Source organism: Acomys minous (assembly GCF_964271855.1).
Source record: "Acomys minous genome assembly, chromosome: 5".
Taxonomy (NCBI): Eukaryota; Metazoa; Chordata; class Mammalia; order Rodentia; family Muridae; genus Acomys; species Acomys minous.
The window spans coordinates 90816799-90831931 of NC_140494.1; the positions used below are offsets into that span (position 1 = coordinate 90816799).

Consider the following 15133-nt stretch of genomic DNA (forward strand, 5'->3'; position numbering starts at 1 on the left):
GTCCTTCGCTCATAAAGGAGACCGTGTATAACCCCAGCATAGCAAAGGTCCACACAACATCTTCACCAGCCCTTTGAGCTTTGGATAGATGCAGTCCTTATTGTAACACAGAGGCTGAGACAACCTGAGTCAAGGACCTGGGCAGGGAAGCCACAACAAAGGCAGCAGCTTCAGGTGCATCTCAGGCAGGAGCATGTGCAGGGTTGGGACTCTCGGCACACTGTCATTCTTGTAGCTCTCCTAGGACACAGTTAAATGGCCACTGAATAATGCATTACTTATTTATGTTTGTCTGGCCATGCGTTGATCTTGGGGGATGAGAACAGCAGAGCTAAGTGCTTCCTTCAACCCTGCAGGAGTACTGGTCACATAGGTGGCTGACCCTGGTTTTCTAGAATGGTCTGTGCCTCCATCTCAGAAATTAACCTGGCTGCCACCTCCTGCCCACCCTGTATCCTGCGTCCCTCTCCATCCTGTCGGTGTCCTTGCTAATTCGACAAAGTTAATACCTGATTAATAACTCCTGTGATAGAAGAGTTCCTGGATGAGCCACAGCCCCCATTTACAATCTGCCGGTGATTGAAAAATTATGTTCAGTTCAGTAATAATTGATGGAAATGATCTCTTCCCTTCTGCAGCTGATTTGCTTTGTAATTGTGATTTAATAATGTAAATATCACTTGTTTTGTTCTCAAGATAAATTGTCTTCTGATTTGCTAAGCTCCAGCCTTTGGTGGCTTCCTTATCTTTTTTTTTTTTCACATGAGATTTAGATGTTTTCCTTATTTTCTTACACAGGACACAACACACACATGAACACACACACACACACATACATGCACATATACACATACACACATACAAACACACAGGTGCATACACATATATAATTGTACATATATATATACACATATACATAAACACACACACCAGTGCCTAGAAAGCATGCATATTATTTTTGAAACTAGCTAATGACTATCAAAATTAAGACCTAATAATAGTTCACAAGTGTTCCTATTTAATCCCCCGTTATTCATATGTATGGAAATAAGAGATAGTAAAGCTAAGGTAGCTAAGGAAGATGGAAGTGTTCTTGAGTCTACTCCCTAAATGATGCAGTATATGTGAGAAGGCTGGCTCTACATTTCCTATGCTGTATTGGATGTTTCTCCATTGTGATGCTTTCATAGCATATGTGCATCTACTTGTACATATGTGTATAGTATGTAGAAAGCAATAGATACCACAGTGATATTTACATTAATTTCATTCCTTGCCATTAGGCAAAATGTTCTACAACTGAACAAAAGGATTGAGAGTTGAGCAAAGAAAATAAGTCAGAGTCTGCACTATGTAGGTAGCTAAGCTGGTGTCTCATGACCCAAATTCTTTAGAAGCTTGGTCTGCAAGGAGCCCCCAAGCTCTAACTATTACTTGTCTATGTACCAAGCTCTACATTGTGTAGGTACCAAGCACTAGCACTTGCTGTCTATGGTTTTAAAGCAAGATCTCCTTCTTCCTCTTCTCCATCATTGTGGTCCAAGAATTTGAATTCTGTCCTTGCTAGTCAGAGCTCCTCCTTCTCTTGCTCTTTATCTCTTGGGGTGCTATTGTCTTCTAGGGGGAAAAGGGGGGCATCTCAGAAAGAAGGCAGCAAACATCAGATTGAACATCTGACTGATGATCTAGAGACTGTAGAATTCCACATCCTTTCTGAGAAAAGCATGCAATTTCCTATTGGAGGCCCTGAGGGGAGTGGCCACTAAAGGCAAGAAACCAGCACAGCAAGTGGATGGCTAGCTGGGCCCTGGCTCAAGGCTTTGAGGCTGGGTTGCCTGAGACTTCAGTTATATTGGAATGAGCTCAGCAGCTGTAACTCCCAGAAATAAAATCATCTCAAGATTTTAATGCAGGGCTTGAGTGTCCATACCTCCCTGTACACAAGCTCAGTGTCCATAAATGATCTCAGGGTCAGGTAACACATTCCCTGAAGCCCTGCTCCCTGGACCTAGAGAACCATCACGAGTAAAGTGAGGAAAGAACAATGGCCAAGTGACCCGTGACATGAGCTGTCTGAACACATCATTTGGCAAAAACTGAAAAACCTGGGGGAAGCGAAGGGGAAGCTACAGTCCAGGATAAAGGTAGCAGAGGAAGGACCAGAATCTGACCTTCTTGTTTTGCTTTGACCCCCTCAGTGCCTGGTTCAGGCCTGGTGCAGCCATTGGTCAATGCTGATCATGAATAGTACCAGCAAGCTTTGGGGGAGGGAGTTATACTCAGTATTATCTTTCCTGTCTTAAATGCCCCTTGCCTTTTCTCAACACCAGCTATCTATCTGCTAGGAATGGTTAGCAAAGAGAATCATGGGGCTGGGAAAGGATACTTTTAGTGAAGACAGAGGAGGGCAGAAAGCAGAGAAGGCTCATTTTCCGACATCAGGAATGTACCCTCAGACCCATGTAAATGGCCCTCAAATCACATAAGTGGATGATTAGTTGTACCTATAAGACATTATTCGTATCTACCCATGGAGGAGAGAGATAGAACAGCTACTTGTCAAAATCTGCATGAATAGAAGTCTTAGAAAGGAAAGAATTAATTCTCCCCATTAACACAGGACATTACCTTCAGACACACAGAGTCCTTTGTAATTGTCAAAATCTCAGTCTCCCCCCACCAGTCACCAGGCAGCTAAGGCAGTGACAGAGAGAGCCACCTTGCCCTTGCAGTGGTGTCTCTATTCTTGAGCCTGCGTTGTCATGACACCATACACAATGAAGCAACACAGGTCGCTTCTGCCATGCACCTGCCATGGGCTTTAGGTTCCTTATGCCTCTGGCTGGTTGGGAGAGTCAGGACTCCTGTCCTAGAACTCTGTCCATCTGTGCTATCATCAGCATTCTACAACTTAAGGAGTTATTAAAATGCTGGCCATGAACCCTATTGCTGTGTTAGGAGAGGTTGTGAAACACTGAAACTGATAATGACCTTGTAGATTATCCCCATGCAATCTTTATATTTGATAGAAAAAAATTAATGGAGGCTTGGCTTGCTAAAAAAGAACTTACTCAAAATCACAGAGCATATTAGTAATAAAACTGAGAGTGTATCCCAGGCCTTCTAAAGTCGGCTTCAATATTGTCTCCAATTCTTCTGTCTTCTGACACGGAGGTCTAGGTCATGTGGACAGACTGGCTGCTAAGGTGACTACACCAAGACAGGACAGATGCCTTTGTGTAGAGGTCAGCTTAGTCACATCACTGCTGAAGTTAGATGCAAGAATTAGACTATCACCTGAAACAGCCCAAAGCCCAGGTGAGAAGAGACCTTGACAAGGCAGTTTGTACGGGGCCCCTCCTGACTCAGGAGCAGATCGTGGATTGAATGCATGCCCAGCTCTCTCATTTCCTCTCTGCCGGTGCAAGTGCCGTGTATGAGAACAGTGCTATCTCCCCGCGATGCTTCAGAGCTCCGACCTTTCTGCTCTGCCAAGTGTGCAGTATGTCCCTGGCTGTTGCCTGCATGCCAATTGGGCCGGGCTGCGCTGGTGAGTGCTTTGCCTGGAAGCTAATACAAGGATTTCAAAAATACTAATGAATGTTGTTAATTTAGATCATTGTCACATGGCTGCACTGTCAGGAACTAAGAATCAAAAGCAAGAAAGAAAACGTGAAGTCGGGCATTAGGCAGGCCTCACCTGATGAAGTACGGGTGTTGTCCTTTCTCAGGACATTTCCCCCACAGCTTAGGAAGACCCCAGAGCAGCTTTCTTTAATGCTGGGGCACATCTAAATCATTTCAGAAAGGCGCTGCCCTGATGTCTAGTCTGCCTTGTCTTCCAGGATGCTTTGGATTCTTGCTGGGTCTCCATCATGCAGTTTCCCTGACTGGTATAGCCTCCAGCTGTCAGTTCATCATCTCTCTCTGCCGAGAAGTGTGCAGCTTATGGTCTCTGAGTTTTCAGACAACAATTGCTCATAGGGTCTTTCTTGACCCAGCATCTGAGGTCCCAAAGCTCACATGAGGGAAAGGCGCTACCTCTGACCGCATTGGAGACTGATGGCTCAGACAGCTGCACTTATGCAAAGGCAGATAAAGCCCACAGAGTGGTAACAGACCTTTCAATGGGCTCTTGGTACTATGTTCGCTTGTTTCGCCATTCAGACCAGCACACTTCTTAATAGTTACACTGAGAACTCCAGTGTCCACTGGGCCTCTCCTAGCCAAGCTGTCTACAAAAGCGACAAAGGCAGCATGGGTCATTACACACTGCTAAGCATTGAACACTGCTCAATGGAGACGTGTTCTAAGAAGTGCACAGTTGGGTGATTTAGGTGATGTCATTGTTGTGCGAACTCCAGAGAGCATATGTACCATATATAGACTTGGTGTGCCATTGAGGGGGATGCAATAAGCTGAAGGTGTAAGAGGCTGATGTTGGTGGACACAGCCGTGTACTTATATTTTTGTAAATGGGATATGAATGCTCTAAATTAACAATAGACATTTAGTATGGCAAACAGCACAAATTGGCAGCCGCTATATGTTACTGTGAAGTATTGTGTACTATAGGCAATTGAGTGTTTTTTTACTTTCATCCCACTGGTATTATCATGTACACAACACTTCACTCACACATAACACATGAACACTGCCTTGTATTGTCACTGGGATGCTAGACATCATCCCATTGTAACCATATAGGATCACCATGCTAAAAGGGGAGGAGGCTCTTGTTCACACAAATATCATTGTGTGGGATAAGACTACGTTAAATTATGGGGATGAAGAATTAGAACACATAGAAGTAAGAAAGAAAGCAGGGGCACAGACCCCACACCTTTCTCTGCTATTAGAAACCATTGAAATCATTGTGTACTACATGACTTTGACTGTGCTGACTCTGAGCTCGGCCATGAGTCAAGAAGTCACTTCGACAAGGTGAGTACCATCAACAGTTCTGCTGTTCCATAGGCACAGATCTCATTGTGCTCCAGAGCCTTCTGTTCTTCTACATCACTGTTTTCTTGAAGAAAATAGACCTGGGTGAGAGGCAGCCCTGCTTAGACTAGGGCAGGATTATATCTAGCCTTCTTTATTTATATGCAGTGTCTCTTCAGTGTCTTGTGGTTGGTTTTTTTTTTTTAACCTCCTTACTGTTCAGATTTCTTACTATTCAGAATTACCTGTGCTTTCTATTTGTTCACAATAACTACTGGTTCAGAGTATAATTAATAGTAATAATGTGAAGAAAGATAAATAACAGCTTTCAAAAATTCTTAAACACTTTGTCAATAACATAGCTATTTAAGCCCTACTACTTTATAGTAATTTTTTTCTTCCATCTGTACACTGTTTGGGCCTCAACTATTGATTTTGGGGTTTATACTAGACTGTTATAATGCAAATGCTGTATGCTTCATTTATTTATTTAGGCAGAATCTTGCTGTGTAAGCTAGCTGGACGTGAACTCTATGTAGATCATGCCAGCCTCAAACTTGGACCTGTCATCCTTCATTCTGCCTTTTCCTCCGAAGTGCTGCTCTGTTGTCATGGCCAAGCTAATGGCTGCATTTTAACCCAAGTATACTACTGCGCTCAATAGATGCGTCTCTGTCTCTGTCTCTCTGTCTCTCTCTGTGTCTCTGTCTCTGTCTCTGTCTCTGTCTGTCTCTCTCTCTCTCTCTCTCTCTCTCTCTCTCTCCTTTCCCTGGCACATGTCCAATACATCCATTTAAAGGAATGTACCACATCCTCACAGGCACACTGCCTGTCTGTGTCACTCATTAGGATGACACTCAATAGGACAATAACATCATCTATGCTCTAAAAATGCTGTGCCATAAATACATAATTACAACGTGCTTACTCTGCCTACTGTTGTTGGTGTGTCTGTTTTCAGGGCTGACCAATTTGGTGTTGAATAATAATAGGTGTGCTTGTCCTTGGACCTGTGCTTAGCATTCCTGTAGTTCTTTGAGTAGGTTTGAGGCCTACTAGATTTTACTCCCTCCATTTTTTTTTTGCATGTCTATTTTTTTATGTCCTTATTCAGCTCATGTTTAAGCAGGTTATACTTATATATATGGATGTAACAGCAATTAATGAAAAAAACAAAAGGCTATGAATTTGCCAAAGAGCAAGTCAGAGTCTATAGAAAGGTTTTGAGGGAGAAAAGGGAAGAAGGAAATGACATAATTATATTAAAATCTCAAATAAAAATATTTGAAGGTGTTGTGCCATAATTTTTCCTATATATGCTGAGCCCCACATAGAAAGGAAAACATATGCCAGCTCAGTTAGTAGACATCATCCCTGGGCTTTGGAGAAAGGCTACTCTCTCTGCTGGGCTATCTTGGGGCACTCTAGCCTTGGATACTAACAGAGAACAGTGGATACGTTTAGCACTACCCTAACTGTCAGTAACTTGTACCATATCAAGGACTTTTCCAGCCATGCCTACAATACAGCTTCTGGTGCCCACTTCATGACATTTTCCACAGACATCAACTGGGGACAGTTCTGCACAAACTAAGATATGCACAGCCTTTTGTGTTCCCAGGCCCTGAGTGACATCTATGAAAAGGAACACCCATGAGCAAGACCAGCACTTGGAAAGCAAAGGCATAGAGTCACATCAATGACTCTAGATTCTCATCTCTGTCCTCCCTTAGGGTACCCTGGAAACTTTAAGCATCTTATGCCTGGGAACCACACTAAACATAACCTGCCTACACAGGCACAAGACGCCACCTTTACAATGCCCCTTGAGCCGGGCAGAGCACATATGGAAGAAACCTTATATTCTAGGCACTTCCTCTTGAGTCTGTGGTGAGTCCCTGGACATCCCCTTCTACTATTCCACATGCCATGCAGAACCTTTGGTTCCTCTTAGAACATTCATCCTGGATGAGCTACTTGACTCATTTTTCCCCTGTGGTCCTTGGTTTCCCCAATCAGAATGTGGTAACAGGGTTGCAGAGGCCTACTGACTAGCAGCTGAAGTATCCTTATTGGCATTCTCCTTCCCCGACTGGGGCTACTTTTCACTCTGGAGCACACGCTGACCTTGTCATCATCCAGTTTGCTGTCAACCTCAGGGAAGGAAGCCAATACACCATACTAGATGGGGCAGGTGCCGGCAGCTACAGTCTGAGGAAAGTTCTCTGAGCCCAAGACAAAGCATTTTTCTGTCAGTGCCAGCAAGTGAGTCGTTGACCCAGAGGCTCAGTCTCCCAACCAAAATTACTTTAGCACAATTCAATTGCTCGCATTAATTAAGAGAGAAGGAAATAGCGGGTTTATCACCCTTTCCATTAACTCTAGGGCAGTGAAGGGAACAGCATATCTGGGAGCCTGGAGCAGGCAAGGTAGCTCTGCAGTCCACACTCCTCCATCTAATTAAGGAGAAGCTTAGGCTTCTTTATTGCCAATAGCCTTTTAAGGGAAGAGAAGTGGTGAGGGAAAGACAAGTGATGTGGAGTAGACTACTGGGGAGGCAAATAAGAGAAAGGATCATACAGACTCCATCCCTAGACTTCCAGCTATCAGCGACAACCTGAGCAAGTGCTATATGTTTGGTACACAGCATGCGTTAATCAAAGAAGTGGACCATGCTATTCCTGTGCAGGTATTGGCGATGTAGACAATTGACAACTGCTATATTGAAGGAAGGAATGTGATCTGCATTTCCAAGGCCGTGACCTGAACTCCCTCCTATTACCAATGTTTCTGAGCTTCAGAAGAAGAAAGCTCTTGGGACTAAAGAAATAGCTCAGAGGTTTAGAGCAATGGCTGTTCTTGCAGAAGACCTGACTTCCATTCCCAGCACCTCAGTTGTAACTCCAGTTCCAGGCTATCTGACGCCCTCTTCTGGACTCAGAGAGCACTGCATGCATGTGATACATAGATATGCATGCAGGCAAAACCCTCATATCCATAAAATAAAAATAAATCTTTTAAAATACTTTTTATAAAGTAAAGAGCTCTGGGTAATGAGGCATTATGAGGCAGAGAGTGTTGATTTTTGACAAAGAAGCCAAATCTATTCAATGGAAAAAGGATAGCATCTTCAACAAATGGTGCTACTCTAACTGGATGTCTACTCGTAGAAAGATGCAAGTAGATCCATATTTAATCACCATGCACAAAACTCAAGTCCAAGTGAATCAAAGACATCAACATAAAACCAGAGACACTAAATCTGTTAGAAAAAAAGTGGGGAAGAGTCCGGGAGATATGTAGGAGGGAGAAAGAGATTCTGTTTAGGCCATCAGATTCATAGAAGACAGCGTTTTCCTCTTCCATTCACACTTTGTCTCAACCATGAGCTATCAGTGACTAAGGCACTAGTGAGATGTGGAGACATCATTGACTTAGACAAGGAGATATACATCTGTGATGCAGAAGGATTACCTTTGTGTGCTCACTTCTTTCCTGACTCATCCTTGTAGGTACTGGGTCCTCGTGAGTCTGGACTTTTGGTCACTCTTGTGCTTAGACTCAGTTTTATGCTAGTGCTTAGGTACCACGTCTTGTGTCTCTACTGTGTTGTCCTGGCTATCTTTGGCCCACAAGGAGAGTGTTAAGAAACTGGGTCAGCCTTGGATTCCAAGCCCATCTCTAGTGGATCTGAAAGATAGAATGCTATATGTTAATCAATTATTGTCAAATTTGTGTGTGTGTGTGTGTGTGTGTGAGAGAGAGAGAGAGAGAGAGAGAGAGAGAGAGAGAGAGAGAGAGAGAGAGAAGGAGGGAGCAATTGAGGGAGGGAGGGAGAGAAGGAGGAAGGGAGGAAGTAAGGGCGGGAGAGAAGGAGGGAGGGAGGCAGGGAGGGAGGAAGATGTTTTATTGGCATAGAGGAGGAAAGTAGAATGGCACGATTTGGGCATAGGACAGGACACAATCTTTGGATGGTCTCTGCCACATTGCATTCACATCACAGCTGGAAGGAACGGGGTGTGCACTTTCTGAGGTCTAAACTTGTTCCGGAAGTCACTGCAAGGATTCCAACTGGGAGGCACACAGCTAGTGCGTGCTTCCATGTAAACATGGTGTCCTCTACATGTAGAGGAAAAACATTTGTTCTTTAATGGCTTGACTTGCATTCTAGCTTCAGTGATTAGGTAGATTAGAAAGCCTCACTGTGAGGTGATAAGTCAAAAGTCTGCACTCATGTGTGGTTTCAATATTCCAGATTATGTACACTTGAGGATCATCAAGAAAAGCTGCTAGCACCGGGCCCTCTGGATATGCCCCATGTGAGGAAAAAGCCTTTCTCTGGAATCTACATCTTCTGCCATTGATTTAGGTTTTGCCTCTTATTTCCTCCTGTCTCTTCTGGCTTGGAGCTCCCCCTCCCATGCTTTTCCTTCCCCACTGTGTCCCCCATTCTCCAGATCCCCTCTGTGATTAGCTTCTGCCACTCCCTTCTTTGAGGCTCTTATCCTCTGGGCATGTTCCTCATTGTCACCTCCTGATGGGTCTCATGGCAAAGCTGTGTCAGGTGCTGGTGCTCAAATTCACAGCGCAGTTTCTGTAGATAGACCTGCAGCTGTAAATAGCAAGCATAGAAGGACAGCAGGAATGGGGATCACCTGAGGTGACTTAATCATTTCCGTAGATGAGCTGGGCTGGGCTTGCCTCAAGAAAAAGATGGCGACTTTGATGAGCTGAATAGTCTAGTCAAGAGAAAGGAAAGGACACCATCTACAACTGTCCCTAGGGGTTTTCAGAGAGAAGAGATAACACTCTGTCCAGAACAATAGTCTCTCAAGCGTGAAAGGATGAAGTCAGTGACCTCTTCTCCTTCCAGTTGTGCTCTAAGGAGTCTGCTGGAGAAGCAGAAACAAGTTCAGGTGGAAGACAGATGGCCTACATGCAGCCAGCTGGGGCTCAGGCTAGAAGGGAGCAGGAGCAGGTCAGGGGGCCTCTGGGTATTGCCTTGGACTTCCTGTCTGATCTATTCATCCCCTAATATTTACATTACTTCCAGCTGTGAGATACCTTCCTGCTCTCCCATATCTTCTGTGAGAGATCTGGAAATAGCAAGGAAGGGAACTATCAAGCTGAAGATAGAGAAAAGTACAATCTACTTGAAATTTGGGGCTTGTGAAATTGTTCTTGTTTCCAGTATTGTCTGTGCTCCACCCCCATGCCCATCCCCAGCATCACACAAAAGCACAAAGTGTTCAACATAACTCCTGGACCATAACAGGCTAGAGTTAAATGACTGTTGGTAATTGTAGGGATAATAAGGTGGCCAAGCATCCTTCTTCTCGATTCACTTCGGTCTACACCTTCATTCTGAAGACAGAGGTGAGCCTGGGTGATAAAGCTGGGGTCTCTTTGTTCTCTGAGAACTTGCACCCATGTCCATAGAACCATGAAGCTTGCCCACTCAACCTCAAGCACATATCCCGGGTCATAATCAACATCTTCTCACACCCTAGATGACCCCAGACGTCTTCTATGTCCCCAGCTCTGTCTCTCTTGCTGTCCTCATTTTAGCACATCTTTTCATCTTCCTGCTGTCCAGCCTTGTGCTCCCTTCAGACTCTTCATCCTGTCTCCTCTCCGAAGCACAGTTAGAAGTTTACATTGAGTATTAGGAAGCCCAGGGAAAGCTTCCATCTTTCAGTCTCTGAAGGCTTCAGGCACTCACTCAGCAACCTTAATTGGTTGTTCTTTTAAAATCTCATGCATCGCTCAATGTAGTTAGGAACATGTATGTCACCTTCACTGAGTCTCGTCCCATTGTTCAGCAAAGAAGCCTGTGTTGTAGAGATGCCTGTTTTATATCAAGTCATAGCAAACCAATGGGAAACACAGTTCCAAGGGGTTTGACCTCAGCCTTCGCAGGTCCCCTGAGCACATGCTATTGGAGATGCTGTTCGGGCAGATCTCAGCACTAGAGAGCACTCAGAGCATCTTCTTGGCCCGCTGAGCACTTCATTCAGGACTGAGCTACATTCACATTACGGTGACAGACACCTGAGATGATCATTGTAAGATGACCAAAGGGTTTTCTGTGCCTCATGAGCTGAAGGAACCGAAGTTCATGATTGGTTGTTTCACTGTGGTCCTGTGACATGGCAGCGGATGATGATGAAAACATAATCCAAAGCAAAACCATTTCATTCTGTACCACTTGTTTCATAGCCAGGAGAGGAACTGGGGTGGGGGGGTGGGGGCGATGGTCCCCTATCGCCTCCAAGTTCACACCTCATCCATCTAAACTGTCCTATTAGATCAAACCTCTCAGCATGCTACCTCCCAACAGTGTCAGGCTTTTGACACATGAGCGTTTAGGCAACATATAAGATCCAAACTACAGGGTAGACACAGTCGGTCGTGAACTTGTGATTATCTGGGACATGCTCAGAACTGGAGGCTGCCTGGTGCCCTTAGTGCTGGAGGGTGGTCTCAGACAAGCTTTTGCAGGGTGGTCCCTGACCAGCGGCACAGTAGCACTTGGGAACTTGTAAGAAATTCAGAATCCTCCAACACATTCCAAATGACTGAATGAACATCTATGATTTTTAAAGGCCCTATGGAATTTATATGCAAATTACAATCTGAGAAGCACTTCCTCTTTAGCATAAACTTGACAAAATCTGTTTTCCCATTTGATGAGGTAGTATTATCATAACGACCCCCATTTTGCATGGATTGCACCTTTTCTGTCTTCCTTTTGTGTTGTTATATATCCATGACATGAAAACAGCATCGCAGATGGGGAAAATAAACCCTCGTATTTCAGAGGGTGTTTAGGGATCCCCCACAGAGTGCCCCAGGTCTGCCTTGCTCACACAGAGGTTTGTGGCCTCTTGTGAAGCCATCCTTCAGTCAGTATTCCTGGCTTGACTGGCACTCTTGAACCTGACCAGAACTTTTCCTGGCACCTCCTAGGTGTTTACTCTGATGTGGGCCTTTCCTATTTTCCCCAAAGAAGAAAACACCAGCCCTGCTTGAGGATCCCGCCAGACCCATTGTGGGAAGCTCGTCTGTTTTGTTAAATATAGTGTGGGCTAAATAACACAGTAGCAAATGTTCTGTAGTACGTTCTTTTAAAGAATATTGGGGTCATACCAAAGATAGCCAAACTTCCTATCCTACCATTTGTATTCATTGCCAAAATACCAAAATAAGACTGGAGACAGAAGGTTCATTTGGATATGTTTAACCGCATTCCTTTTTTATTCTTTAAAAATCTCCCATGGGTCAGTAAACCCTGTTTCAGTAGAGGAAATATGATTCATCTTTGTTAAACTTTGAAACTAAGTATCGGGTCTGTGTGAAAGGAAACTGATTCCTCCTTTTGGCCTTCACACTCTTTGGGTTTTCAGAGGAGCAAGACTCGGAAAGAGGGGTAGCAGTAAGGGTCCAGACTGCAGTAAGAACATGCAATAACAAATTAAAGTGAAGCAATTCTTTCAACCTTCAAATATTTTGAATATCAAACTGATAACTCTGTAAATGTGTCAGATTGCATCCTTCAGGATGACCCACAAAGCCAGGTAGGAATTCTCTGGGCTGGTCTAGTAACTTTAGGTCCGTAGGTGCATTATTATGTGGACCTATAGCTATGTTTATTTTTGGCAAGTTCATTTTGACAAGTTTTCAACTATTTCCTACATATACACAAAATAACTCATTCATCAGTTCCCTAGTTTACGCCACTGTATTTTAAATTTTTAAATTTTAAAGTGACAACTAAAATTGTATTTATTTATCATGTACAACATAATATATATATTGGAATGGCTCAATCCAGCTTCTTATTTATTATCTGTCTCAGGTTGAAAGTGAACCAGTAACTTTGAATTTATTTGTACTAAAATGTATCATACATTTTTTACCACAAGGAAATAGCTTATATTTTATATACAAATGCACTTCTATATATAAAGTGTTGTTTATAAAAACCTAAAGTTACTTGCAGTGTTTGATTAAATTATTGATCATGACAGATCTGTTGAAACTGTCAAACTTTATTAATGTACTGGGGTATTTATAATGCACTTTCTTAATTACCTCTTACAATAATCACTAAAGATAAATATTGATGGTTCATTATTATCAAATGCCCTACAAATGTTAAAGCGATTTGCCTGCAGAGACACTTATCCAAGGCTTCATCAGAAAATGTATTTCTCTGTAGCAGCTGCTCTCTTTGCTGGCTGTTCAACCCCATTCTCTGGCTTTCCCTCCTCCTCCCTTTGTACTCTAAGACTGAATAATGGTGCTATCCCTAGATTAACTGTTCTGTGTTGATTTCTTCCCACCTCTCTCTCCCAGAAGGCCAGGGCTTTGTGAGCGAAGACGAGTACCTGGAGATCTCTGACATCAAACGTGACCAATCTGGGGAGTATGAGTGCAGCGCCTTGAACGATGTGGCTGCACCTGATGTGCGGAAAGTAAAGATCACGGTGAACTGTGAGTTGACCTGCTGTCGAGGATTTCCATGGGACAAGGATTAAACCAACTGCCCTCTTCTCAAAGGCCCCAACAGGAAGGGCAGGGTTTTATCAGATCGCTCTGCTCATCCTCACCCTTGTGTTGTCATTCATAGCTAGAGTCTTCCTGGGACAGAGGTTTCGGCATTGAGGGCTATGACTAGATTAGAGTCAATTTGAGGCGTGAGAGGCAAATGTAGTATTTTTACAGTTAAATGTAACATCTTCCTAAAATAAATGATTGTTTTACTAAGAGGAGGGGTGTCACATGTAAACAGATGTGTCCTCTTCCTGGAACCTTTTTTTTTTTTTTTTTTTTTTTTGCTTGATTGCTTGCTTATGTTTCCACAGACCCTCCCTACATCTCGAAAGCCAAGAACACTGGTGTGTCAGTTGGTCAGAAGGGCATCTTGAGCTGTGAAGCCTCTGCTGTCCCCATGGCTGAATTCCAGTGGTTCAAGGAAGATACCAGGTACCTTGAAGGAACTGGGGCAGCTCTGAAAGCAGAGCTGATTGATCATGGATCCCCCAGAAGGAAGTTAATAAACTCCATGGAGGGAAATAAAGCAAGATAAAAATCACGTTATAGCTTCCTTTTAACGGAGTCTCCTTTTAGAATCAGAAGTGAGAAGAAAAATAAAAGTGAAGGAAGCTGGGACATCAACAAATGAGTTGACCTTGTTTTATAATCTTAGATTAGTTATAGACAGGGTAGCCTCCCGTGGAGTTGTCCATTGAGATGTAACAAGAATAAATTAATAAAGGAAAAAAAAATAAATTAAAATAAAATAAATTTTAAAAATACAAAAAAAAAAGAATGACAATTCTTTTTTCCTCTCTTGTTAAAGGATATAACACTCAAGGCATGTGTGGATGGGCTAGGCTAGTCAGAAGAAAGGGCATTTGAATAGGACCGCACTGCAGCGTTTCTAGGACTCACTTTTGCATTCTTTTAATACCTGGTGCTTCCCTGAGCTGGTGGGTCCACACCAACAGTGCTCTCTCCTCCTGCAGGTTAGCCACTGGCCTGGATGGAGTGAGGATTGAGAACAAAGGCCGCATATCCACTTTGACTTTCTTCAATGTCTCAGAGAAGGATTATGGGAACTATACCTGTGTGGCCACAAATAAGCTTGGGAATACCAATGCCAGCATCACACTGTATGGTGAGTGCAGGAAGCCTGGATCTGGAGGGCTTAACCATGTGAGGGAGTTCCAGGAGCTTGGGAGGGTTGTAGATACAATCTGCTTGGCCTGTTCCCATCCACATTGTTCAACACGCCACCCTTAGCTAAGAAACAGTCCTTCCCGCCGATCCCCTGGCATGTCATGTAGTCATGTTTCCAAGGCAATTCACGCTGGCCAGGTCTGCTCCTTTTCAAAAGGAGTAAACCAAATTAGGAATCAACTATGATTCTCAATTCCACATGAGACAGAGAACCATAGGACAGTTCAATAGTAGAGTCATCTGAAGACAAATGAGAAGACAGAAGTTTGTAGGAATAAATGAGGAGCAATTGTAAGCTGTGATGACGTCTATAATAAAGAATCAGTGCTCCGGGGGACCCAGTCCTAGGTGGCATCAACTCTTGTCATCCTGGTTCTCATGTCGATCACCAGACCACGCTCTCATACAAGGCAATAAATGGGGAGCAGAAGGCTAAGTCCTCACC

General features: G+C 43.6%; 1 protein-coding gene across 6 annotated transcripts in view; it reads left to right on the top strand.

The window, feature by feature from the left end:
* Positions 1-15133, top strand: part of OPCML (opioid binding protein/cell adhesion molecule like) — a 1121617-nt gene that overhangs the window by 1084767 nt on the left and 21717 nt on the right. For 5 of the 6 annotated variants that reach the window (XM_084781321.1, XM_084781324.1, XM_084781323.1 and 2 more), the window contains 3 exons: positions 13303-13440; positions 13812-13932; positions 14475-14626. In XM_084781321.1, the coding sequence (XP_084637447.1) occupies positions 13303-13440; positions 13812-13932; positions 14475-14626 (411 nt within the window). The remainder of the gene's footprint in view (positions 1-13302; positions 13441-13811; positions 13933-14474; positions 14627-15133) is intronic. The other variant, XM_084781320.1, reaches the window with a different exon arrangement.